This window comes from Sorghum bicolor, chromosome 3 (genome assembly GCF_000003195.3).
Source record: "Sorghum bicolor cultivar BTx623 chromosome 3, Sorghum_bicolor_NCBIv3, whole genome shotgun sequence".
Taxonomy (NCBI): domain Eukaryota; kingdom Viridiplantae; phylum Streptophyta; class Magnoliopsida; order Poales; family Poaceae; genus Sorghum; species Sorghum bicolor.
Genome location: NC_012872.2, coordinates 12,700,769 through 12,728,602, shown reverse-complemented (window position 1 = coordinate 12,728,602; position 27,834 = coordinate 12,700,769). Strand labels below are relative to the sequence as shown.

General features: G+C 44.2%; 2 protein-coding genes across 8 annotated transcripts; one reads left to right on the top strand and one right to left on the bottom strand.

Annotated features, from left to right (window-relative positions):
• On the top strand, positions 12,041–17,676 carry LOC8054681 (coatomer subunit beta-2). Its single transcript, XM_021455950.1, has 4 exons — positions 12,041–14,215; positions 15,179–15,688; positions 16,381–16,466; positions 17,034–17,676. The coding sequence occupies exons 1-4, from the start codon at positions 12,164–12,166 to the stop codon at positions 17,236–17,238; spliced, it is 2,853 nt and encodes a 950-aa protein (XP_021311625.1). The 5' UTR covers positions 12,041–12,163; the 3' UTR covers positions 17,239–17,676.
• Positions 23,403–26,189, bottom strand: LOC8078122 (protein NEN1). Of its 7 annotated transcripts, none has more exons than XR_002450768.1 (5): positions 25,900–26,189; positions 25,405–25,831; positions 24,886–24,916; positions 24,095–24,330; positions 23,403–23,970 (listed from the first exon to the last, which is right to left on the bottom strand). XR_002450768.1 is itself a non-coding variant. In XM_021455302.1 (4 exons), exons 2-4 carry the CDS (start codon positions 25,757–25,759, stop codon positions 24,231–24,233), a joined length of 486 nt encoding a protein of 161 aa, XP_021310977.1. In that variant the 5' UTR covers positions 25,760–25,831; positions 25,900–26,189; the 3' UTR covers positions 23,403–24,230. The 7 variants fall into 7 exon arrangements, 4 of the variants coding, with proteins under 4 accessions (XP_021310977.1, XP_021310978.1, XP_002455471.2 ...); XR_002450767.1 differs by having other exon boundaries at positions 23,451–23,970; positions 24,095–24,502; XR_002450769.1 differs by lacking the exon at positions 24,886–24,916.

The window sequence follows — 27,834 nt, the reverse complement described above, 5'->3', positions numbered from 1 at the left end:
TTCTTTATTTTATTATTTTCTTCCACTTGTCACATTATAAATCCTGCAAAACAAAATACCATGGTACAAGTGGAACTATGTCAATAGCAAAAGCATATGTGATTTAAATATGTTTATTCCTCTTCTTTTTAGTCTAAGTTGGTAGTATAAAATCCTCCATAGTGACTGCCAACATGGCACTAGGTGTCCGTGTTGCAAGCCGGTGGTGCTTGTTACTCTTGGAGGTTGCCACCTCCTAGACGGCTTGGTGGCTTGTGACTCCATCGAAGCACACAAGGAGATTGTGTGGTGCTCCGGAGAAGAGATTGTGAGGGGTACGGTGCTCACCCCGCGGGGATCGCGAGAGCAACTCTAGTTGAGCGAGACGTGAAGAGCGACAAGTGGTCCAGCTGGGTCAAGTGCTAGAGCTTGTGGTAAGCACTCCACATGGGAGAGGGTGACTTGTGGGTCACCACTAGCAAGAGGACCGGCGGCAACCTTGGAGCTTGTCTCAACGGGGGACATAGCTTGGTGGCAACCAAGTAAACCTCGGAATAAAATCATCATGTCAACATTGTTCTTCCCGTTGGTTTGCAAGTTCTTAACACAAGCTTGTTCTTACTTTCATATACTTGAGCTTGTGTAGTTGCTCTTATAATTAGTTAGCTTGTGTAGCTTGCTAGTTACCTTCTTGCTTGTGTAGCTAGAAGTAGTTTCCTTGCGTGACTAATTTGGTTTGTATAACCTTGTTAGTCACATTGCTTAGTTTGTGTAGCTAAGTAAGTTGTGCTCTCTAATTTGGCATTAGTTGCCTTGTTATTGAGCTTGCTAGTGAGATTAGGTTTTGTGCGCATTGCCTCACTAGTTTGTGTAGGAGCTCCCCCGGTTTGCAAAGTGCTAGTTGCATAGGTTTGTGTGACCTTGCTTCTAGAATTGGTTAGGTGAGCTCTTGCTAAGGTAGCACCTTGTTTGCTTGTTTAGGATCTTTTGCAAGGTGCGAGAGAAGTTAGATAGAGGGGTGTAGTCTTGGCTAGATCGATAGTTTTAGTTCCGTACTTATTTCGGTTAGCCGGTGTGATAAGTTTTAGAAAGGACTATTCACCCCCCCCTCTAGTCCACCATCTCGCCCCTTCAGTGTCCGCATCCGTTGGCGAATGAAGCTACAGTGACGATGGTTGAAGAACGGATGGGCACGGCGGAGGGTGCCAACGAGGGCGAACGCTGGTGCCACGGTGCGCTGCTCTGCCCGCCCATGGCCTTGTCACCGACACCTATAGATGGCAACGGGCACATTACCCGCGGTTGCGAGATATATAGACCCGCACTTGCGGGTTGAATTCCAAACCCGCACCCGTAACTTGCCACGGGTAGAAGTCTACACCCATGCCCGTACTCGCGGGCACAAAATACCCGCAGGCATACCCGTGAACCTGCATAATAATAAATTAATAATACATGCATAGATTATAGAAAGGAGTTTAAGTATGAAAATCAAAACTACCTAGCATTATACCAACATAAAAATGGTTCTCTTATATATAAATAGATATGAGGGAGAAAATCCTAAAACTATGTTGCTTTTTTTATATATAGTATAATAAGGGACCTACGTATCACGAGGCTGGAGCGGGTTTGTGGATTTGCAGGCACGGGTATAAGTTTTCTATGCCCACAAGTTTTTACCCACGGGGTTCAACTACAAACCCCCAACCACACCCGTGGGCACAAAAGTTGTACCTGTACCCTCACTTACCGTGTTTTTACACGCGGGCACGTGGGTAATCTGTACCCGTTGCCCTCTCTACCGACACGGCTAGCGGATGAGTCTCGAACGATGATGATGGAGGTGGTGGAGAAGGTCACCAAAGACAGGATGACGAGGGTGTTAGGCATTGCATACTTCCTGAAACATTTTTCAAAATGCTACTATAATATTTTCGTTCGTATTTGATAATTATTTTCTATTTATGGACTAACTAGGTTCAAAAGATTCGTCTCACAAATTACATGTGAACTATGCAAATGGTTATTTTTTTATCAATATTTAATGCTCCATGCATGTGCCACAAGATTCGTCGTGACAGAGAATCTTGAATATTTTACAAAAAATTTCAGGAAGTAAACGAAGCTTTAGTAATAGATTGATCAGATCTAGAGGAGGAGATGGTAACCGTGAAGGCGGCGCACTAGCCGCGTAGGGAACGAAAGGAGGGGATGGTTGGTGCCATGGTGGAGATGAATGACGCCAGGGGTAGGCTTGTAGTGCTTATATTTGGCCATGCAACCCGAGGCCCGCCAGTTCGGCATGAGGCCTGACTTTCTAGCCTGACCCGAGCCTGGCCTAGCCCGAGCGGCGTCGGGCTCAGGCAGGCCCGACACGAGGCACTAGGCCATGCCTAGGCCGCCATTCAGGCACACCAGCCCGCACGACACGGCCTGGTTTTTAGGCATCAACCCGAGTCTGCCCCCACTCCCCCAGCGCCAGCCGAAAACGACAAAGCGGCCCAGCCCAGAAACCCCCCCATCGAGATATATATATACCAAACATGAAACCCTAGTAATCATCAGCAACTCCCCATCCCAGCCACCACCGCTCGGCCTGCCTATCCTCTACCTCGCGTGGTTCCCTTCCTCTGACTCCCCACGACTTCTCGCGCATCCTACCTCTCTTCTCTCACACTCGCAGATGGCTTCCACTCCTCTGGCACGCGGATCTGATGCTTGCCGCCACCTATGCGACCAGCGTTGTCGTCGACCCCCTCCTCCACAGCTTCACACAGTCATGGCTCCCCGACGCCGTAATCGCCTCTGTGGCCTCGAGTGCCACCATCTTCTCTTCCCCTGCTGAATCGGGCCTTGGGCTAGCCCAGCCTCCTTGGCAGATCGTGCTTCTCAGGCTAGCCCGACCCAAAAATCAGCCCGACAGGCCCTGCCTGGGCCAGTAGCAAGGCACGAGGCACGCATCGGCATGCCCTGGTAGGCACAGCGTGCCGTGCCGGCCCGATAGGCTGTGGGCCATGCCTAGTCTGTACCTGTTTCGTGCCAAAGCGGGCCGGCCCGATGGCCAACTATAGTAGTGTTTTGCTATATATTGCTATAGAAATAGAATTTGGGATTGGGAGGAGCAGGATCTGACCACGCATGCGCGCCTGCAGTATTCTCCCGCCAACAAGCGCTGGCAGTGGTGCTGAATTTGAATTCGAATTTGAAGCGTCTCTTTCTCTGCTGCTCGGCCACGCCCAGGCCCTGGCGCACTCAGCCACTCTACAACAGCAGGTGAGATCCCTACTCTAGTAAGCCCTAGCATGGATTTGACTTATTTTGAGCAATGGATTTGTGGATTTCCACGGCAATGTAACATTTGAAAATTCATACGTTATCTTAGTGTAGAGATGCTAGAATGGAAAGATACTATGGTAAATTGGTAGGAAAGATGTATCAAAGAGTAATGTTAGAACTAAAAAGAGAGTTGGGTTGAGCAAAAAAAACTGCGGATTGAGCTTTATACGAGAGTTATAAACTTACATTTCAATACATAATAATGTTATCTTGCTTTTTGAAAAAAATCTAGCATTTAAAAAAATATAGTGTCGAGGATGTTGGTTCAAGACATATATGGTTTTTTTGTCATGTAAAATGCTCTTCAAGTGGTATTTTTCTAGCCACAATTTGTACCTATTTTTTGTCATGTAAAAAACTATTTGGCTGCTATTTTTCTAGCCTTATATTAGTTAGCCCAACCGCAGCCTGTTTCTAGATCCGCCACTAGTCTCTCCCATTCCCTTCCACCAATTAAATAATACTTACGCTATTTTGCTAATATAATTTTTATACTATTTTAACTTCTACTAGTACTAGTACTACATTAGTTGTGTGCAATTCTAATTTTAATTGAAATACTAGAATGTACCGTAAACAAATTCTGTTTGGAACACGGCAATATTTTTCTGTTTTCTGTATTTATTGTATAATTTATATAAAATTAATGGTTTCTAAAGAATATTTAGATTTACTAGTCATTACATTATTTAGGGATGCATCGGAACTGCTAGCGCCCGGACGTCCGATCCGGGCGCTAACATGCGGACGCCAGGTCTCCGTACTCATCTCCTCCCGCCCCCCTACAAAAAAATAAAAAAGAAAAGTAGAGATGTGAACCCACCCCTACTCGCCCCGCACAAAGAACGCAAGGAGCCCGACCCAAACCTCTTCGGCCCCCTAGCACCTCTGCCCATTGCCAGCTCATCCTCCAACTTGCAACCTCCCCTTCCATTTGCCGCTACAACAATAAGGTGAAGTAACTGAAACACCATAAACGTGATATTGCAATAACGCCCGATAAACTACTGCAACAATAGATTGCAGTAGTTGAAAACATCATAAACATATAGAAATACAACATCAAAAAAGGACGACAGCTCCAACATTAGAATGATGAAGTTAAAATATCTTGAATATATTATTACAACAAACAAAGAAAAAACAGCTGGAACATTTGGCTACGGTTGCTGAAACACAATGAACATACTACTGCAACAACACCCAAACAAAAATTGCAACATATACGCAACAACTACAACAACATGCATATTAAAGTAATTGAAACAACAAATCAAAAGCAGTATTGCAATAATGACTAAAACCTACTGCAACATCTAAAAAGAACTATTGCAACAAACTGCGAAATCTCAAGCCGAGAGCTCACCGAAACCCTAACCTGCTGCAACATCATATGAAAACATACTGTAACAACCAGAGAACACATTTGCAACACGCACGAGAGCTGAACCCCGACACCTCGTCGAAACCCTAACCACCACCACATCTCTTAGATCGAGAGAGAGAGAGAGAGAGAGAGAGGAGGTGCCGGTGGTGGTGGAGGAGAAGGAGGAAGCCTCAGATCCAGATCCAGAGAAGGAGGAACATGTCTCAAATCGAGATCCCTTCGCGAACTATCTTGTTGGAGCCCCTGTCGTCGTCCTCATCTTCAGTGAGATGTGGGAGCAGAGTCACAGAGATAGTGGGCTCATGCATGGAGGTCACGGTGGGCAAGGGATGAACGGAGGAAGGGAGAACGGGCAGGGGGTGCTGTGAGCTCGCGGGTGCAAGGGCCCTTATCTCCGGTGGTGGCGTGGAGAACGCGCAGAAAAGCGACAAGAGAAGAAGCGGAGTAGTAGTGTGGATGTCAATAGAGAAAAAACAGAGGAGACGAGCAGAGAAAAAGAAAAGACAACGGTGCGAACAGAAGCAAAAGAAGTGAAGACGCTGGTGCGGGGCGAGATGTCCGATGAGTCGAACATCCAGTTCATAGCATTACCATCCACCATCCATGAACTAGAGAGAGCTGCACCGTATCATTAAACATCCACCAACTTCTAATTGTTTAATGCAACACGATATTTCGGCTGTCCCAACACTAAGAAAGTATTTTATATACATTTTATTTTCATAAATATATTATGTCATTTTGTAAACCATAAACATAGTATATAAACAATTCATTGTCATCACATCAAACCTTAGCATACGTCATCACCGAGCTAGCCGCAACAGAGTAGAGCACGCTGCGAGCCTGCGACCGTGGCTCAGTCGCACTCGGCCCGGCGCCAGGTGGCCTGCTGAGCGCACGTGCGTGCGGACAGGTGGCGCAAGAGCTCACACGCGGAGGGTCTGCGACTCAGGCCTTGGCCCGGTTCCACCAACTAAATTAGCTAGCTAAATTTTAGTCACTTTAGTAGCTAAAGTTCCAAACATATTGATTAAAAGGAGCTAAAATAGTTTAGTTCTATTAGTTACCCAAGAGTAGCTAAAATAATTTTAGCTAGCTAAAATTTAGCAAGAGAAACCAAACAGACCCCTTGTTTATAGTAAAAGAAAAAATACATAAAATTTTAAATTCTTCATCACGTAAAATCTTATAACATATAAGCATTAAATATAACTAAAAGAAATAACTAATTGTACAGTTTATATGTTATTACTGGACGAATTTTTTAAACCTAATTATTTTATAATTGAACAATATTTATTAAATTTAAATGAATGTGATATATGTCTATTTTGTAAAAAAAAATGGAAGTAAACAAGTGACGTCGGCGGGCGCGGAAGCACATGGTGGCGGCAGCCGGATTTTTGGTACAACCCCGGCCTTGTTTAGGCCTAGGCCCTTGTTTAGTTTTTTACAAATTTTACAAATATTTTCATGTTTTTTTGTTACATTGAATTTTTCGACATATGTATAAAGCATTAAATATAGATTAAAAAATAACTAATTGCACAGTTCATCCATAATTTACAAGACAAATTTTTTGAGTCTAGTTAGTCTATTATTGGAAAATATTTATCAAATACAAATGAAAGTGCTACAATATCTATTTTGTAAAAAATTTTGCAACTTATTTTTTTTATCGATATTTAATGCTCCATGTATATGCCGTAAGATTCGATAAGACGGATTTTTTTTTAAAGTAAACTAGGCCTTAGTTCACTCCAAAATCTAAAAACTTTTCAAGATTCTCCATCAAATCGAATCTTGCATGAGCATTAAATATAGATAAAAAATAATTAATTGTATAGTTTGCTTGTAATTTACGAGATGAATCTTTTGAGCCTAGTTAATCAATGGTTGGACAATACACCCTCTGTCCCTGAAAACTACAACTTCTAGAGTTGTTCTAAGTCAAACTTTTAAAACTTTGACCAAATTTATAGAAAAAAACGAAATATCAAATTAATACCATTAGATTTATCATAGAATATATTTTTTTATAAGATACTTGTCGACGAAAGCTGGTCGGCAGTCTACCTTGGGGTATACCCACGGTAGTAGTTTATCGGTAGACGGTGCGCAAACTACGAACTCGATGGTGACGCAAGACTCGGACAAGCTTTTTATCCAGGTTCGGCCGCCGAGTTGGCGTAATACCTACGTCCTGCGTCTGGTTGTATTGATTTGTGTTGAGAGAATCGTATGTATATGACTTGTCCTCTAGGGGACCCCTGCCCCTCCTTATATATCGTGAAGGGACAGAGTTACAAGCAAAGTATCCTATTTGGTACAATATCTTGTAGCCTTGCGGTGCACGTCTTCATCCTGTGGGCCGAGCCACCTCTGATGGTGCGGCCCATATAGGCCCATGAGGGTATAGGGGTTTATACCCCCACAGCTAGTCCCCGAGCACCATGTATTGTGATGTAACACGCCGTCTTGAGCTTCTTCGATCAGTGAGGCTTGACGTCTTCAATAAGCAGGAAAGTCGCCCAAACAATTGCAACGGTATTTTGACCAACTCAAAAGACAGTTGATCAACATTGACATCGAAGAAGCAGGTTGTTCGAACAATGCATGGTGCTCTTAATCAAAAAAGATTTCTTTCCTGGTGAAGTGTGCCCACTTTACTTTTCTGAAAAGTATAGTCTTTTAAAAAGCAAGCATATTCACCGCAAGGTGAAGTGTGCCCACTTAGTCCCCGAGCCTGGCAGTAGGTGACGTAGGCACGTGGTGCCAGGGTCAAAAGAAAAGTTCTCAAAGAAATTCTAAAACTGAGATGCATCACCAGATGCATCGTACCGATGTAGTCCCCGAGCTTGCTGGAAGGCGAAGTATGAGCCTTGTAGCAAGGTCTAAAAAGTTGAATTTACCAGTCCGTCTGCAATTGAATAGACTAATCGACCAATCCCCGAGCATATAACGCTCGGTGGTCGGTACAGTCCCCGAATTCTCAAATTGGTGGGCTGGTCGACCAGTCCCCGAGCGTATAGTGCTCGGTGGTCGGTACAGTCCCCGAATTCTCAAATTGGTAAGCTGGTCGAACAGTCCCCGAGCGTATAGTGCTCGGTGGTCGGCACAGTCCCCGAGCACGGCGTAGGGACCGGTGGACAAGTCCCCGAGCGTGGTTGGGAACGTAAACGTGCTCGGTGGTCGGCACAGTCTTCGAGCACAGCATAGAGAGTAGCCGACAAGTCTCCGAGCGTGGTTGGGAACGTAAACGTGCTCGGTGGTCGGAGCAGTCCCCGGGCACAGCGTAGGGAATAGTCGACGAGTCTCCAAGCGTAGCTTGTCGACTGGGCCAAACTCCTGAAAAATAAATATAAAGAATTGGTAGTACATGATGTATAAATAACCTTTAGATAAAAAAATCAGTACTAAGATAAGTTTTAGATTTTTTGTTATAAAATTAGCACGAGTAGTTAATTCATCCTAGAGCTTGTACCAGCTCTGGTCTAGCCAACAACCAGCATGAGGTGCGGAACCTAAGCACGCGTAGGATTGTCAGCCACGTCAGAGAGCTACTGCCGACCACCCGGAACGTAGAGGGCGGATCTCGTGCACGTGTAGGGAGGAGTCGGAGACAGTACCGGCTCTGGAAAGCTCGTGTAGGAGAAAAAACTAGTCGGCTAAAAAAGTTGTTTTGAAGAATAATAATATTAAAAATATTATGCCAAAAATAAATAAAATATTAGAAGTGCACTTATCTTTGGACGAAAGTCTGGTCGGTGGCGACAAAATTGTCTGGCCCTCGGGCTTTTTGACTTGTTATCATGACAGTAGTCACGGTTGTCGTAGCGCCGTTCTTCGCGACGATCATAATTGCGACGTGGCAATAGTCTGATTAAGTAGGCCGAGCAGCTTGTTGACAGCTTGGATGAATATGTATTAAAGTCGTAGACGATTGCTATTGTCAACAGGCTGACGATCATATTTGCGCTTGCCATCTTCGTGATCGTGACCACAGTTTGCCGCTCGTCGTAACGGAATCCTGTCGCCGGCCGCTTGTTTGGCGTATGTGCTTATGTTATAGATCGCTGACTTGCACCAGCTCAAGGTTGGAATCAAACTCAGAGTCTACCTCTTGTGATATATTTGGTGTCGGAGTCTGCATCAGCTCAAGGTTGGAGTCAAACTCGCCTCTAAACAGGCCCAATCTCACACGTGCGGTGCACCTCATCGTTGTGCGTGCTTGATGCTGCTTAGTTTTGCATAGATTGGATCTTGTGGCTTCATCGCATTACAGGATCAGATGATAACAAGCTGAGTCGACAACACGGAAGTGATTAAACACTGGAGACCTTGATGCTGCATCGATTCGAAGTTTGCCATGGTCCAGCGCCGTTAGCTTTGCATAACCCCTTGATTTTGATGAGAACCTCCGGTTTGATGCATGCATGGTATGATGGCCCATGCAAGCTTTATCCATGTCACCAATACGGGTGATTATCTTGCATGGCTCAAGATGTACGTTGCCCTTCCTTAGTTTGGTTGGATGTCGTCGATCATGAACCAGATTGGATCGTGTCGGATCCGGTCAGCAATGGTCGAGTTGCTCCTTGGTACGCCGCCGCCAGGGCCCAATGACACGTCAATCGAGATCTTCACGCTGTAACGTGCTGCCCAAAGATGCTTGCCGCCGGAAGCGAGTCACCGTGGTTGATGTTGATGAATAAATTTCCCATCTTGTTCGTCTGGGAAGCTGTACGCACACCCCCTACCTGGCGCGCCACTGTCGACGAAAGCTGGTCGGCAGTCTACCTTGGGGTATACCCACGGTAGTAGTTTATCGGTAGACGGTGCGCAAACTACGAACTCGATGGTGACGCAAGACTCGGACAAGCTTTTTATCCAGGTTCGGCCGCCGAGTTGGCGTAATACCTACGTCCTGCGTCTGGTTGTATTGATTTGTGTTGAGAGAATCGTATGTATATGACTTGTCCTCTAGGGGACCCCTGCCCCTCCTTATATATCGTGAAGGGACAGAGTTACAAGCAAAGTATCCTATTTGGTACAATATCTTGTAGCCTTGCGGTGCACGCCGACCAGTCGTGCGCCGCACGTCTTCATCCTGTGGGCCGAGCCACCTCTGATGGTGCGGCCCATATAGGCCCATGAGGGTATAGGGGTTTATACCCCCACAATACTTATTTTATGTCATAGATATTGATGCTCTTTTCTATAAAATTGGTCAAAGTTAAAAAAATTTGACCGACACGGATCTTAAGAGTTAAAGTTTTCGGGGACGGAGAGAATAGTTGCCACTTATAAACAAAAGTGTTACAATGTCTAAAAACTTTTACCTAGGAAACAATAAGGTCTCAATCAAATCTTGTTTAGATGCAATTTTTTTAGATTTTGATACTATAGCACTTTCGTTTGTATGTGACAAATATTGTCTAATTATGGACTAACTTAGCTTAAAAGATCCGTCTCGCAATTTATAAATAAATTGTGCGATTACTTATTTTTTTATTTATATTCAATGCTCTATATATATGCATTAAGATTTGATGTGACGAAGATTTTTATAAACTTTTGTAATTTTTAGGCCAGTCTTAATGCATAGTTTCATGACACAGTTACCAAGACTATAAACAAGGTAACCGAGCCACATGAGTTTCATGTGGATGAAACTCCTCTCTCATCTGATGAAACTTCTTCATTTAATGACCCTGCCAAGTCAGCAATTTTGCTTATGTGATACCCTATTTAATATGCATGACACTTCCATGAAATATGTATTGAGACCTTAGGTCATCCTCAATGGGAGTTTCATGACACAGTTTCCAACACATCAATATGTTGGAAACAGTGCATAGGAGTTTCATGGGGATGAAACTCTCTCTACTCCCATGAAACTCTTATCATCTCTCTCTTCATTAATATAGCGCCACATCAGCATATTTAATGTGCATGAAACTCTAATGAAACCCCATTAAGACTGGCCTTAGTACACATCGGTCTGGCCGTAACGCTGGGCCATGATTCAATGTGCCGCAGCGCCACGCGTCATAGCGTGCGGCCCGTGATTCGTCGCGCCGCAGCCCCGCACGTCATAGCGCGCGTCCGTGTGCCCCTCGCTCCTACGAGGTTTGTTCTTCCCCACAAAAGCAGAGCAGAGCACACGCTTGGCGCTGCCGATTCCGGCCAGGGAGCAGCCAGCGGTCATGCAACGGTATTGGAACCTGCCCCGAACCCGCACGCACCTGCGCCGCGCCTCGGCTTGAGCTTTCTCTTCTGAGGCCTTGTTTTTTTAAAAAAATTACAAAATTTTTCAGTTTTTTTGGTACATCAAATTTTACAGCACATATATAAAATATTAAATATAGATTAGAAAATAACTAATTATATAATTTATATATAATTTATGAGATAAATATTTTAAACCTAGTTAGTACGATTAAATAATATTTGGTAAATACAGACGAAAATACTACGGTTGTCATTTTATAAATTTTTTTGCAACTAAACAAGACCTGATCTGGACTCGAGACTTCCGAGTTCCGAGAGGACTTCAGGAAGGTTTTTTTGAAACCGGAGTTGTGTGCAAGCCACGTTGAAATGCTAGATGGTGTTACATCTTGTTTAGTTGGGGAAAATTTGTGTTACATTTTGTTTAGTTGAGGAAAAGTTTTGGCTTTTAACCGCTATAGTATTTTAGTTTGTATTTGGTAATTATTATTCAATTATGAACTAATTAAATTCAAAAGATTTATTTCGTAAATTATAGGCAAACGGTGTAATTAATTATTTTTTAATCTATAGTTAATGTTCTATGTATATGTTCAAATATTCGATGTGATGGTGAATCTTGAAAAATTTTAGAAACTATAACTGTTTGTCTGTAATTTGCGAGACGAATCTTTTGAGCCCAGTTAGTTCATGATTGAACAATAATTATCAAATGCAAACGAAAATTGCACCCTAGCTAAATTATTTTTTTTCACCAGACAAGAAAGATGTTAGACGATGTGGCCCAATGAAATGGTCTGGTTTGGTGCATGAATTGTACTATGTAGAGATAGAGTTAAAGATAGAGATGAGATGAGATGAGATGAGAAAGAAAAAGAAAGCTGAGAATATTCGCGGACTCGGGCTGGCTGAAATGGAAGGGTAGTGCGAAATGATATGGGCCTTTGCGGAACGTAATACTTGGGCTCAGACCTCAAACGTTAAAGAGATCCGTTAGTTATCTCGGCCCAAGATCACCAGCCATCGAACGAACAAGGCGCACCAAACAGCACGGTCCATCCGAACCTTAAAACCGACGGAAAGAGAAGACCCACATCTCACCGTTCACTCTCTCTCCTCCTCCTCTCCCCTCCCACTCCCATCCCTCCCTCCCAGATCCCGATCCGCCGCCGCCGCCTGCGCCAGATCCAGCCACCACCGCCTCCCCGCCGCAGATCCGCCATGGAGAAGCCATGCTCTCTCCTGGTCCACTTCGACAAGGGCTCCGCCGCGATGGCCAACGAGATCAAGGCGGATCTGGAGGGCAGCGACGGCCCCGCCAAGGCCGACGCCATGCGCCGCGCCATCTCGCTCCTCCTCAACGGCGAGACCCTCCCGCAGCTCTTCATCACCATCGTCCGCTACGTGCTCCCCTCCGAGGACCACACCGTGCAGAAGCTCCTCCTCCTCTACCTCGAGATCATTGACCGCCGGGATCCGGCCGGCCGCGCCCTGCCGGAGATGATCCTCATCTGCCAGAACCTCCGCAACAACCTCCAGAGCCCCAACGAGTACATCCGCGGCGTCACGCTGCGGTTCCTCTGCAGGCTCTCCGAGCCCGAGGTGCTCGAGCCGCTCGTCCCGTCCGTGCTCGCCAACCTCGAGCACAGGCACCACTTCATCAGGAGGCACGCCGTCTCCGCGGTTTCCGCCATCTACCGCCTCCCGCATGGCGACCAGCTCATCCCCGACGCCCCGGAGCTCGTCGAGCGGTTCCTCGCCTCTGAGCAGGACGCGTCCGCGCGGAGGAACGCATTCCTCATGCTCTGCGCCTGCGCACAGGACCGCGCCGTCGCCTACCTGCTCTCCAACGCCGACCGAGTCGCTGAGTGGCCCGATCTGCTGCAGATGGCCGTTGTGGATCTCATCCGCAAGGTCTGCCGATCCCAGAACCGCGCCAACAAGGGAAGGTATATCACCATCATTACCTCGCTGCTCTCCACGCCCAGCACTGCGGTTGTTTATGAATGTGCTGGCGCCCTGGTGTCACTCTCTTCGGCGCCCACGGCCGTGCGAGCCGCTGCCAACACCTACTGCCAGTTGCTCTCGTCCCAGAGTGACAACAATGTGAAGCTCATTCTCCTGGATCGCCTCAACGAGCTCCGCATCTCGCACCGGGATGTCATGGTGGGGGTGGTGATGGATGTGCTTCGTGCACTGGCCAGCCCCAACTTAGATGTCAAGAGGAAGGTTCTTGATTTAGTGCTTGATCTGCTCACCCCGCGTAATGTCGAGGAGGTGGTGCTTTATCTGAAGAAGGAGGTGGTCAAGACGCAGGCCGGAGACCTCGAGAAGGGTGGCGAGTACCGCCAGATGCTGGTGCAGGCCATCCATGCCTGCGCTGTTGAGTACCCAGAGGTGGCTGGGTCTGTAGTGCACCTCCTCATGGACTTTCTTGGTGACACCAATGTTGCTGCAGCTGTTGATGTTGTGCTGTTTGTCCGTGAGATCATTGAGACCAATCCGAAGCTGCGTGTTTCCATGATCCAAAGGCTGATTGATACATTCTATCAGATTCGGGCATCCCGGGTCTGCTCATGTGCTCTCTGGATCCTTGGGGAGTACTCCCTCTCTCTTTCAGAGGTTGAAAGCGCTATTGCTACCATTAAACAATGTCTTGGGGATCTACCATTTTACACTGTCTCTGATGAAGGGGAGGCAACAGATTCCGCCAAGCCAGCCCAGGCGGTGGTGAACTCTGTCACTGTATCTTCCAGGCGGCCTGTTGTTCTTGCAGATGGTACCTATGCCACACAGAGCGCTGCTACTGAGACCATTTCAACTCCATCAGTTGCTCCTGGGTCATTAGCATCAACCCTGAACCTCAGATCACTCATTCTGTCAGGTGACTTCTTCCTGGCTGCTGTTGTTGCATGTACCCTGACCAAGCTTGTGTTGAGGCTGGAAGAAGTGCAGCCATCTAAGGTTGAATCAAACAAGGCTTGCACTGGAGCATTGCTGATCATGACATCGATTCTGCAGCTGGGCCAGTCTTCTTACCTTCCCCACCCGATCGATAATGATTCATATGATAGGATTGTGCTGTGTTTGAGATTGCTTTGCAATACTGGTGATGATGTCAGGAAGATTTGGTTGCAGTCATGCAGACAGAGCTTTGCGAAAATGCTTGCAGAGAAGCAGTTCAGGGAGACAGAGGAGATGAAGGCAAAGGCACAGATCTCTCATGCCCAGCCAGATGATCTTATTGATTTTTACCACCTGAAGAGCAGGAAGGTGAGAAAAATAGCTCTCTTGTTGCATTTTCACTTATAGAAATGCCAATATTTTCTTTGTTGAACCGATATTAGTTTCGATAATATTGTCTCAATAGTGCATTAAGATGATGATTGGCTTAGTGCTGTGGCCAATTTGTTGATGTGGTCAGAATTAAATTCTTGTTATCTAGAATATAAAATGCTACTCTATACTGCATCCAACAGTGATGTTCATTCATTTTACAAGTAAAAAAAAAGTTTAGAATGGGATCTGACACTAGAGTGATAAAAACATCTGCCATCTGCAGTTTCTGTTCCTACGTTGTCTTACAACCTATTTTAAGTTTATAATTTTCAGTCTTTAAGAGTACGCCAACTTATAATTTATAAACAATAACTTGTATGAAATCCCCTCGCTTCCCTGAAGCAATAATTTGTCACGGCTGACACACATCTATCTATCTCTGCTTGCATTGTCATCTCATGCAATACTTTGTTCTGTAAAGTCATGAGCAAGCCTTTTTCATGCTCTTGTGATTTTATGGTGTGCAATGTTTGCATGGTAAATGTATGTATGCTCGAACTTTCTGCTGTTGTTCCATTGAATTCATGGTCCTGTTTGATTTAAACTCTGGTCCATAGTTTAAGTCATGTTGATCCTTCAGGAGGTAATAAGCTAGTAAACTTTTGTTTGGGAGAAGGAAAATCACATCTTCTTTGGTAGAGATAAAGCCAAATAATTTTTTGAACTGTTGTGCGTGTGATGATAGTTAAATTGCATGTTAAGGTAGATGCACAAGTTGACCACAAATTGTTCATGTGTGGTGTGACTAAGGTCTGTTCTTAATGTTTAATATGGCAATGCATGCCATAAGTGTGGTGTTGCGTAACTGTATTGTCTTGGATGATACCTTGCCACTTTTAGTGTGGCCTTCACATTTGCACATTCAGTTATTAAAAGCATGCTATTTTGTTGTCATAGGGCATGAGCCAGCTTGAGTTGGAAGATGAGGTGCACGATGATTTGAAGGCTGCAACTGGTGGGTTTACTAAGGATGCAGATGATGCAAACAAGCTCAACCGCATTCTTCAATTGACTGGTTTCAGTGATCCTGTGTATGCTGAAGCATTTGTAACAGTTCACCATTATGACATTGTACTTGATGTTACTGTCATTAACCGTACAAAGGAGACACTTCAGAACTTGTGCTTGGAATTGGCTACAATGGGAGACCTCAAACTTGTTGATCGCCCTCAGAACTACACCTTGGCTCCTGAGTCTAGCAAACAGATCCGTGCTAATATCAAGGTTTCATCAACAGAGACTGGAGTTATATTTGGCAACATAGTTTATGAGACTTCAAATGTGATGGAACGATCAGTGGTTGTCCTAAATGATATTCACATTGACATCATGGATTACATCTCACCTGCTACGTGCGCTGATGTTACTTTCCGGAACATGTGGGCAGAATTTGAATGGGAAAATAAGGTAACATGCTTCTCTGTACATTACAGTTTGAAATCTTTGTTTTGGCAAGATGCCAAGATGTTATCTGTTCTTAAATTGTAGTCTCCTTTATACTCAGTTTTATACTAGCACATAAGGTTTAAATAGCGGGTTAAGACATTTAGCAGCGGCCTTCTAAAGCTGTTTAGAACCATTTATAAAATTGATTCCAAATTTTATGAACTATTGTTATCCCCATGGGGCCATAGATCTATGCAGAAGTCATTAGCATTACTTGGTCTATATTATTGCTGTTAGTCTACTGCTACCAATAGTACCCTGCAGAAAAGCTTTCAGCAACTGTGGATATATAAAACTAAAATTCTTTCAGTTTGTGATTTCTCTAGTCATTTTTCATGCAAAATAGATAGTTTCTTTTATGCAAATGGACGGGAGAAAAAATATGTTTTAGTTTGAAATCTTATATGTTTTTATCAAAATTTTCTTAGGAATATATCCCTGTGAGCAGCCACATAGGATGGTGTTCCATATTTTTTTGCACCATGTCGAATTTGATTTATTCAGTTGCTTTGTGTATTGTTAGTGACCTGCCCTGGTGAATCTGGAATTGATTTAATTTTTTCTGCCATGCTCTTTTCTGTTATGTCTGGGAAAACCATCTTTGTGATTGGTGTAACTTCTTTTGCTAAGACTTGTTGTTTCTTGTTTATCAGGTGGCAGTGAACACTGTGATTCAGGATGAGAAGGAATTTTTGAATCACATTATCAAGTCAACAAACATGAAGTGTCTGACACCACCGTAAGTTCAGAAAACTGGTCATTCATGTTGACCTGCGAATATATTTATTTCTACTTCACTATATCTTTAATTTTATCTATATTATCTTAGGCATGTAGAACTGTTTTCACTTTTAAATCCATAATCACTAGTTAAGTCATGCATGGAAGAGTGCATATGGAAATTTTCAGAGGTTAGATTCTTCAGCTACTGTGCTGAAATTGACAGGCTAATTTATTATCGATCTAGCTTCTACCTCAATGCCAAGTATTTTTTGTTTGTAGACTAAGTACAAATAAAATCATCTGACCTTGGACTTGGAGAAATGTAACTTCCCAAACAAACCTTTCTCAAGTTGTTGATATACCACCTTCAACTATCGCTCATAGTTTTATTTTTCCAAAATAGCAAGAGATGGACTTTATGTTTTTTTGTACAATTAGATGGTGAATTAATTGAGTTAGCTGAAATTTGTAGAAGTTTTGCCGTTTAGCTTTGAGCAGATGTGTTTGGCATGGTGAATTCGGTGAATTTCTACCAAAAATATTTGCTTGTTCTCTGAACTTCTAACCCTTTGTTTGACATCAGGTCTGCACTAGACGGAGAATGTGGTTTCCTTGCTGCTAATCTTTATGCAAAGAGTGTGTTTGGAGAGGATGCTTTGGTGAACATCAGCATTGAGAAGCAACATGATGGCAAGCTCAGTGGTTACATCCGGATAAGGAGCAAGACCCAGGGAATTGCACTGAGCTTAGGAGACAAGATTACCCTCAAGCAGAAGGGTGGCAGTTAACTGTGACAAGTGTCGCAGTTGTATCATCATTTTTCTCTTTTAGGAAATGCACGTGCCTGAGAATACCAGTGACGTGGCATTGAACTGAGTATAAATGCTTTTTGTACAAAAGGATCAAAGAAAGAGATAAGAGGACAGTTATGAGGAAGTCACGGTGTTAGATCCCTGAGCATGAAGTTCTCGGTCGAAGATCCATGTTGCTGTAGTAAAGATGCTGTTGCAGCTTCCTTTCCTGATAAAATAACAATGTAGAAATAGTTGTGAAGTTTATGTTGATTTCTCGACAGGTAGATCAATTGTGATGTACTATTATGAATCCCTCTTGTTTTGATGTTATATTTCACTTTTATTTTAATTTTGTGGTCTTGAAACAGAAGTTCGGAGGTGGTGTTGTCACCTTATTTTTTTTATAGAGATCAATTTGAGCATGTTCTGTCACATGTAGATTGCCTGCGTCACCAGTTGTGTTAGGTTGCTTTCTGTTGTTTAGGGCTGATTTAATGGGCTAAGGGTAATCGTTAGCTGGAGCTAAAAATTAGTTAACTAGCTATTAGCTATTGCATGTTTAAATCTTAGGTGTAAAGATTATCTCCATGATTAGTTGAAACCTTGTTATAGATGGCCAGCGGGCCAGCACGGCCCGACCCGGCACGGGCCCGGGCTAGGCACGGCCCGCAGCGTGCCGTGCCGGATTGGCCCGCGTGCCTGCCGTGCCGTGCCTCAGCAGCCTGCGGGCTTGGCCTTCGGCCCAAGCACGGGCCCACGGGCCGAATTCGGGCCGTGCTCGGCCCGAGCAGCACGAAAAAAAAACGTGCCGTGCCGGCCCATGGCCCAAGTAATTCAAAATGCCTCAATCAACTCATCATTTCATCAAGATTATAACACAACACAGAACAAAGAGCACACAAGTTAAAAGAAAATGAGCTGTGTGCAATGCTGCCTCATTAAAAACCTTTCTGGATAAAACTCACCCTTGTGAGAAACCCCAGAAAGGGAAAAAGAGTGCAGCACAGCTCTTATATAATGAAAATGTTCAAAGGTTCACAGATACATCACAAACTCACAGTCAGTCATAAGTACCCCTCAACCTCTCAGAGTCTCAGTCTCACTTAAACACTCTCAACTCCCAACTCTAATTCTCAAGAACCAGCAACACTAGGACCAGGAGCAGAAGCCACAGACACAGAACCACTAGGAGTTGCAGCAGATGTGCTAGCATTACCAGATCCACCTTGATCTTCAGGAACATCAAGGTACAAATTCTCAAAGGAATCTGCAAGATCTTGGCTGCCAGCAGAGTGTTGAAGCCTTCTATCACCGAGCTCCCAGTCTTTGATGCAAGCAAGCATCTCCACATGTTCAGGTAGTAGTCGTCGGCGCCGCTCCTCGATGATCCTGCCTGATAAGCTGAAACAAGATTCTGAAGACACAGTGGAGACAGGAATAGAGAAAATATCTTTTGCCATGATAGACAGAACTGGAAATGTAAGCTTGTGGTCTTTCCACCAGAGAAGCAAGTCAAAGTCTTGCACATATGCAGTGACATTGTCACAGTCCAGATATGCAGATAGCTCACATACACAGGGTGCGGCAGAAGAAGTTGGGACAGAGGAAGGAGCAGGTCCAACAACACCAGAGGCTCCAGGGCCTCCAAAAACAACCTCCCAGGGATTCTTTTTCTTACCAGTGGTTGGCCCAGGCAGAGTGGATCTCCTTTGAGTCCTTGAAGACCCATACTTCTCATCATATTTGTTAAACAGTTTGAACAGCTCAGTTCTAACTTTAGCATAGTAAGCAGTGTAATCATTACCTGTTTTTTCTTGCATTATTTGAAGAACATTAAACAGGCCTCTCATTTTAGCTCTAGGATCAAGAACAAATGCAAATGAATATAGCAAAGGTATGTCTTTCCAATATTTTAGATACTTAAGTTTCATAGGGTAGACAATAGGGAACATATCAGTATCTTTTTCAGATTCATCCATGTGAGAGATAATTTCTATAAGATTGTGCATCACTAGTGGGCTAGTTGGGTAATAAACACCAGACAAAGAAACAGTTGCATCATAAAAAATCTCAAGAAACTCAAGCATTTTTGCAGCTACCTTCCAGTGTTTTGTAGTTAACAATGTTTTACCATAATTTGTATTAATGAAAGCAGTAAATGGCTCTTTATATGGCATCAAGTGTTGAAGCATCAAGTATGTAGCATTCCATCTAACATCCATGTCTACACCAAATTTTCTAGGTCTAAGACCTTCACATTGGCAGTACCTTTTAAAAGATGCAATTCTAGTATTAGAAGAATTCAAGAAAATAATAGCAGTTCTAAAGTCCTCAAGGTAGGATTTGATTCTTTTTAAGCCAGATTTAACTATGAGATTAATAATATGGCATGCACAACGTTGATGTATAAGATGGTACTTCCTAGCATTAGGATCTTTATCAGTTGGTGCAGGTTCAGAACCAAGATAACCAGCAAACATAGGATTTAAGGTTTCCATGGCTTTAGTATTAGAAGAAGCATTATCAAGAGTAATAGCCATAATCTTATCAAGCAAACCAAATTCTTGAATCACACAAGCAACTTTTTCAGCAATGTATTCACCAGTGTGCCTTGACTCAACCAATCTAAGACCAATTACCTTCTTACACAACTCCCAATCAGAATTGACATAATGAGCAACTACACTATTAGTGTAGTCTTCTTTTGCATTGCCAGACCAAATGTCTGAAGTCAATGAAATAGAAGAGGCACCAGACAAGATATTGTTTCTAATTGCATTACGACGTTCATTAAACAACTTAGCAAGATCTCTAGTAGTGGTCTGCCTTGAGACCTTTACAAACCTAGGGTTATGAGCTTTAACAATGTATTCTTCAAAAGCATCAGACTCGCCAATACATAAAGGAAGATCAAGTCTAGCAATCAGCCTAGCAGTTTCAATTCTAGCAACTTCAGGTTTGTAATCCCAGTTATAAATAGAGCCATCAGGATTGTATGAAAGCCTAGACTGAACCCTAGCACGTTGGTCAGTTTTCATTTTACATGATTTTTGATGCCTTATTAAATGACCAGTGCCAGCGGCTGATCTTGCAGACAAAGTAGTTTTGCACATCTTACAAACAGCCTTAACAACAGTAGGTTTACCATCTATCTCCTCTTGTATCTCATCAAAATCAGCCCAGACAGGAGATTTGCGCTTACCAGAACCTTTAGGTTTACCAGCAACAGAAGGAGCAGAGTCTACCGTTGCTGTCGGTCCTCCCACTCCTCCGCTACCGTCGCCCTCCAGATCGATGTGGACAGGGGCACCAGAACCGTCCCCATCCACAAGATCGATGCCAAATAAAGCAGCAGCACCGTCAGCAATGTCGTCGTCGTTCTCACCCTCTGGGGCAAGGCCAGGAGGCAGCATGCCCTCATCTTCAGCCATCCTTCCAGCCTCGTACCTCGACGGTGCGGGTGGCCGCCTTGCTCGCTCTAGATCGCAGCTAGAGGACGCAGCATCGGCTACCGACCTGCAAAGAAAAGACAAAGATTAGAAAACACAAAAAAGAGGAAACGAAAAGTTAGGGTTAGGCGATTAGGGTTAGGGTTTCAGTGTACCTACGCAACCGGAGCCCGGTGCCGGATAGGATGCCGTAACAGAGGCCAGAGAGAGAGAGAAGAAGACAACGATACACTGTCAACGACGGCGAGCAGTGGCGGAGGACAGACTAGGACGGACGGACAACAGAGAACAAACTCACATATCACCAGGATCTAGATAGGGGAGATGGGAAGGAGAGCTGGAGAGGGAGGATGTAGAGGCAAACTGCAAAGAGGAAGCTCAGGAAGGTCGAAGGTGACGTGCGGTCACCGGAGTCGTGGAAGAAGACGGCAACGGGCCGCCGTGCCGACGTCCAGCACAGCCAATCGTGAGCGTCGAGAGGCGGCTGCGGTCCTATGGAGGTCACCGGAGTCGAGGTCGACGATGTTGGCGCAGGCGAGGGAGCGAGGCGAGGCGAGGTGCCGAGGTGAGTGCTGAGTGCGGAATGGCCAGGGAGCGGCGGCTGCGGCTGCGCTGCGGGTGGGGTGGGGTGGGGATTAGGGTTAGGGCACCCGTCCCCCGTCCGCATCGAATTTATACTGGGGGCGGGGTGCGGGGCGGGGCGCGGCCGCGCGGGGGTGCGGGGCAGCGGGGGGGTGCGGGGCGGGCCGTCGCCGTGCCTCCTTAAAAAGGCCGTGCCGGGCCGTGCTCACCCGCGGGCTCGATAGGCGGCCCAGGCACGGCCTGTGCCGCCGTGCCGTGCCAGCCCGGGCCCGGTTGCCTACGGGCCGTGCCGTGCTTGGGCCGGGCCGAAAAACCGTGCCCCGTGCCGGGCCGCCGGGCTGCGGGCTGCATGGAAATCTATAAACCTTGTTGGATAAAATTGTTGCAAAAAATATTAATAGATAAGTAAAGTGAGGATATATGCGTCTTGTAACCTTCTTAAATGGATAAGTGTCATTAGAAAAATGCATTCTGACGACCATAACGTTGTCGATGTTGAAGGATTTGATTCTGGTTCTGCTAGGCGCCATGGTGGTGTTGCCATACGACGCAGCAGTATGCGTGGTCAGCGCAGCGGCGGACGTGGAGATGCGGCTGTGACCGGAAGAAGAACACCATGTGGGCGATGTGCCTGGAACGACTTGGGCAGCGGCGGAGTCAGGATTTTTCGTGGATCCTAGGTGAAACATAACGCCATTTTAATATGGTATCAAGCGCAAACTCATCTCCTCTGCAAACTCTAATATGGGCCGCTGGATCAAGGGAGCGAACTGTGCAAACTCTAATATAGACCGCTGGATGTTGATCCAAAGGGGCGCATGAGAGAGGTGGAAGGAGGGATTTGTAAAAGTGTGATTAAGAGCGGACGGTTAAGTGCAAAATTATCAATCTCTCCGTGCCCCTTGGATCAACATCATGTGGTCCAGATTAGAGTTTACACAGTTTGCAGTTGCACGGAAGATGAGTTTGCACTAGATCCGTTGCATTTTAATATGACAAGATAAGAAAAAATAGCACACATAGTTATATAATATTTTTAAATTTTATACTAAAATAATCTTTTAGAACGCAAGTTCATAGTGGCTCAGAGAATGAAAATTAAAGACAATCATCCATTCAATTTAATCCCTATATATTAAAGAATTGAAATCTAATATAACTATATAGCTCATACCCACTAGCCAATTATTTTCTCCAAAGCTCACTCCACAGCATGTCATGTCATCACCATTTGACATGATGGTCCATTATGTTGTTTTTCCTCCAATCGTTAATGCTACTTTTACCATCATTATGTTGTTTTTCCTCCAATCGTTAATGCTACTTTTACTCTCTCAATGGTTCTCCCACGCACTCAACCCCAACGCCCACATCCCACCAAGTGCAATAATCCCCATCACTAAGGGATCACGTCCAAATAGTTGATTCCTTTCATAAACACTAGAACATCTAGCGCCCTTGGGCGCCCTATCGTGATTTAAAGAACAAGATTATTTTGTTTGTTATGTGTGAGCAATAAAATAATAAATAAATAAATAAATAAGATCCATACATGTTCTGCAATTACAATCAACTCTCAAGTTGGAACAATATATAAATATAATATACAATACAATCCTCTCTCAAGTCTCATTCAGCAGAAACTTGTTACTTTCTTCACTTCTCATGACTATTCTACTTGGATCTTGAATTTCAACATGTTCATCATAGAACCAAGTCCATACAGAATTGCTTCTTACATTTCTAGAGAGAAATAGCATAGATGATTCATTTCCTAAAGAAAAAGCACAAATGGATTGTGTTTCAAAGTTTGACATAAAGCACTCCAAAAGAGAAGGATGACAAAAACCAATAATATGTCAATAATAGTTCCTACCAAGCAGACTTATGAAATGTGTACTACCCTCTGACGATGTACCAAACATCATGAAATTGGTTGCTAGAGTAAACCAAAGAATTTTATTGAGCACATCGCGCATGACTATAAAAACATTTTTATTTCAAGACTGTTTATACAGTGATAAATTAATTATTTAGTGCTTGTTAGAAGTGTTCTTTTGATTATTATTAAATCAAGTACTACTAAATAGAAAACAGTTAGTGCATAGGATGTTTTACTAAGCCATATAATGCGAAATACATCTTTATTAGCACATGGTTGAGTGTAACAAAAGCAAAGTTAAAATAACTAACAAAGAGGAATGACATAGATAGCATCACAAACTTTTTTTTATTCCTTATCGATTACAGCCTCACAGACAAAATGGTGTATCTGAAATTCATCAACTCAGGGTCGAAGCCTATACATAGGCATACCATTTCAACACCAAGGGCCCGATACTTCTCGACAGCTGAGGTGTAACATACTCAGAAACAGGCATGTGACGTTTTGATGGCCTCATGTACCGACCAAATGTTATAACGTCAACACCAGCAGCCCACACCTTTTCCAAGGTGCTAATAACCTGATCTGGAGTCTCCCCACAACCCAGTATTATTTATGTATTTATAAGGGTACCAGGAAGAGCATACTCTTTTGCCATTTTCAGAACATCTATAGATTTTTTAAAATTTGCATGGTAGTCTCGGACATTTCTTTGAAGCTCTTCCACTGTTTCAATATTGTGCACAAAAACATGCAATCCAGAAGTTGCAACCTTCTCTACACAGCTTGTATCTCCACAGAAATCAGGTACTGAAAAATTAGTAGTAAGGATACAGAAAATAGAATGGTTAATGCGCTAATTTGACAGGGCCGATGATCAACTCCGCGCTAATATGCAAGTAACCAAGCATACGGTGAGCAACATGTCTCTTACCGAGTGCTTCAATAAGCATTTCTGGCTTCAAAGCCTTTAACTTCTTCTTGTAAAAAAGCCTTTAACTTCTGTACTGTTTCAGCAAAGTGACCACTGCCCTAATCAGGCAAATCGTCCATGTCAACACTCGTGATAACTATATATTCAAGGCCCCATGAGGCAATAATTTGAGCAATATTGGAAGGCTCATCAAGATTCGGTGGAGGGGTGTTCGAGATGTCTTGACATTACAGAATCTGCAAATCAGTAATTTCTCAAACTCGTAAGCAACTATGGGCCTTATGTTTATTTCTTCAAAAAGTCAATTTCACTTTCACATCAAGACAATAAACATCCTTGCTATACAGACTTGCACAAAACAAAATTATTGATGAAGCGTGAGGTCCAAACAGCAAACCTGCATGTATCCTGAAAACGGACATCACACACAATAGAATAAGCATATTTTATATAGAATTATTTCATACAGAAAAGCATTCATTCTTATCGCTCCATCGCTAGATAGAACTACACAGTGGCATCTATGAGTTTGTAAATTTAGATATGGAGAACACTCTTACCACACAACAGCTAGAGCAGTATAAAAATGTCTACAAATCCAGAAGTAACATCTGAACATATGAGGATGCAAAATTAGATCATATTCATTCGAACAGCTCATAAATCAAAATAGAACACACTGCAGCATGTTAATCTAAATGACTATCATACAGAATCTAAATGTCTATCTCAGAGTGCACAGCCTAAACATCTAAGCATCCGTCCATGGTACCACAAACAAGTTATGGTACCTCACAATGTTGTGCCCTGCCCAGACCCGCCCTGTCAAGAGTTCAGAGGAGGTATTTCAGTGCAGCTTCTTCATGAAAAGATTAGGTTTGTACAATAACAAGATACTGCTATCAGATAGATTATGCTCCAATGATTCCTTTCAACTAATGACAAATGTGAACATGATTTGAATTCCAGGAACATGATTTGTAATGATTAAATAACTTGCTTACATGATTTCAATTCCAGAAACAAGAAGATCAATTATAAGTAAGTTATAGCATTCATTAGAAGAAGGCCATTCCTTGACTTTCGTCCATGAGGCTAGGATGAGAACAGTTCCCTACACCATAAAAGCAGTTCCCTACACCATAAAAGCAATGCAACGAATGTGGCCATTTCTGTCCATGTGCGGTTCGTATCCCTAATTAATTAATTAATTAATTAATTAATCGATCCATGAACAATTGCAAGCAACTGAAGATAGGATGGAACCGAACAAGGGAGCGAATCACGGCGTGGGGGAAAAAGCAGCTCACCGTTGAGGAGGTCATAGACTGCGTCGGCGACGTCACGGAACGGCGGCGCCCCAGACACGGCGTCCCTTGTGATGCCGTTGCAGCGCACGGAGGCCGCCGAGACGGCGGAGACCGGGTCGGCGGGGCGGACGAGCGTGGCGTAGGAGGCGACCTCGACGAGCCTGCGCGGGCAGACGAGTACGGCACCGAACTCAAGCAGCGCGTAGCCCTGGTCCGCCCGCTGCGGCATGGAGGTCTCGACGTCGAAGAAGGCCATCTCAGGCCCCCTCACCCGGCGGCAGGACGGTAGCTGGAGGATCACCCTCAGGCGCTGGCGCAGGCGGCGGCGCCGCACACCACCACCCACCCAAACCATCCGCAACGGAGTCTGCTCATGGAAGATTTGGCTAGTCCTCCGCTACCTCAGGTTGTCCTGTACTTGCCAGATCTGAAAGAGAAAAGTGAAGATGAGACGCAAATATGAGAGAAGAGGAAGAAGAATAACGGTAGGGTCACCTGCTTCACGTTGGTGGCACTCAAAGGGGCTGTTGCACGGCCGCGCCACAGTGTGGGATCTCCACGATGGACGTTGTCTTCAACAGGGGACGAGGGAGGCCGGCGCTACCGTGTGGGAACCCTCCTTTGGTCCTCTGCACGCGTGAAGGAGGTCTGCTCGTCCATCATGCTGGCATGGAGGCGGCACGACGAGGAGAGGTCATGGAGGCGGCGGCGGCGGTAAGGAGGGAAAGAAAGAAGAGAGACCGAGAAAAGAGACAAACGGCTGCGGTAGGGTTTGGTTGCGGGGGTCTTCGCACTGTTTTCAGGGGGTGGTTTGCAAAATGTGAGCAAATTTACATAAGATTCCCAAATATAAGATATCCAAACACGATCACTGTGTTAGAGAAGACATATTGGATGGCGGGTTGATATCTAAAAGTCGAGGGATCTTTTTGCAAAAGTTACGAAGACGTGTCACTTCATGAACGAGCCACCCATGCTCCAAATGTTGTGGTGGCCGCAAGCTGGAGTGACTTTTAATATCTCCTGATGCATGCAAGTTAATTAATTTGAATACTCTCATTATCTTTCCGTCCACATCCCACTAATGTGTGTTATCTCTTTATATCCTGCCATTGTAATCTTCTGGACAGATGAGGAGTCCTATATACCCCCAGTCTCTTCTATTCAATCCATGCTTGGTGTTTACTTATAGATTCCTCCATTGATTTATCTCATGCATCCTTAGCTTCATAAGTTCGTGTCCTTCATTATCAAGACGGCACAACCTTAGTGGATGCAGCCAGTAGGGGTTCTACCATCCGATTCTCACTAGCTGCAACATGTCCTTCATTGCTGTCGGGCCTGCGAGCTCTGCCCGGAGGCTCCGGACTACCGTAAGCTCAAAGCTCAAGACTTCAACATGGCCTCGATACGTTCATATCAGTCTTGATTGTCCGTTTATGCAGGATGAAACGACAACAGGGGATGTTGCATGCTACCATAAATATTCATCCAATGGTCATCAATACTTTTAACAACAAATGTGCATGGCTAAGCCTCCTCTCTGATATTTGCAAATTTTGTGGTAAAATGAGAACTCAGAATGCTAGTATAGTGCCATGGTTGCAATCTGTTGAGTGGTGTTGCCTCGGCTTTCCTCCCCTCATTATTAGCCTCTGTTGCCGCTGCTTGTGCTAGCCGGCACCCTCTAACTGCCATTGGTCTCTGCCTCATCTTTGTATATCTAGGCCTTGTTTAGTTCCCAAAAAATTTTATAAAATTTTTCAGATTTTCTGTCACATCGAATCTTATGACACATGTATGAAGCATTGAATATAGATAAAAGAACTAATTGCACAGTTTACCTGTAGTTTGCGAGACGAATCTTTTGAGCCTATTTAGTCTATGATTGAACAATATTTGTCAAATACAAACGAAAGTGCTACAGTGTCCATTTTGTAAATTTTTTTAGAACTAAACAAGGCCCTAGTAGTATTAGGGTTTCCAACCCACCACCCTACTGTTTCAACCTTAGTGCTAGCTCCTCAAGTTTATATCATCATGTGTAGTAGCCTCGCAGCTTGGCACTGCTTCTTGCAGAGGAGTCAATAGCTCCATGTGACAAAAAGCCAAAGCATATATTGAAGCATGCGTTGAAGAGAGAAAGGAGTTGCCTCCTTTGGCCCCTATCAAATAAAGTTGAGTGCTTGCACCAGAGTTGCTTACTTACATCAGACCAAGGAGCTACCTCCATTGTGAGCTTTGAGAGTCTACACTCAGGAAAGATAAAAATAGAGCTGTCAAAGCTCAATGCCGGTAGCTAGCAAGCAGCTTTATCTCTTTTCACTGGTGCAAGCACTCAACTTCATCAAGGAAGAGTCTATCAAATTCATAGATTGATGGATTGATGCAACAAACATCCACCATAGTACCATCAAACTATATTTATTA

Coding starts and splice junctions, on each gene's coding strand:
- LOC8054681 (XM_021455950.1), top strand. CDS start 12,164: ATGGAGAAGCCATGCTCTCTCCTGGTCCACTTCGACAAGGGCTCCGCC. Junction 14,216..15,178: donor ACCACCTGAAGAGCAGGAAG/GTGAGAAAAATA, acceptor TTGTTGTCATAG/GGCATGAGCCAGCTTGAGTT. Junction 15,689..16,380: donor AATTTGAATGGGAAAATAAG/GTAACATGCTTC, acceptor CTTGTTTATCAG/GTGGCAGTGAACACTGTGAT.
- LOC8078122 (XM_002455426.2), bottom strand. CDS start 25,759: ATGGTTTGGGTGGGTGGTGGTGTGCGGCGCCGCCGCCTGCGCCAGCGC. Junction 24,917..25,404: donor AGTCTATGACCTCCTCAACG/GTGAGCTGCTTT, acceptor AACTCTTGACAG/GGCGGGTCTGGGCAGGGCAC. Junction 24,503..24,885: donor GCAGGGCACAACATTGTGAG/GTACCATAACTT, acceptor GTCCGTTTTCAG/GATACATGCAGGTTTGCTGT.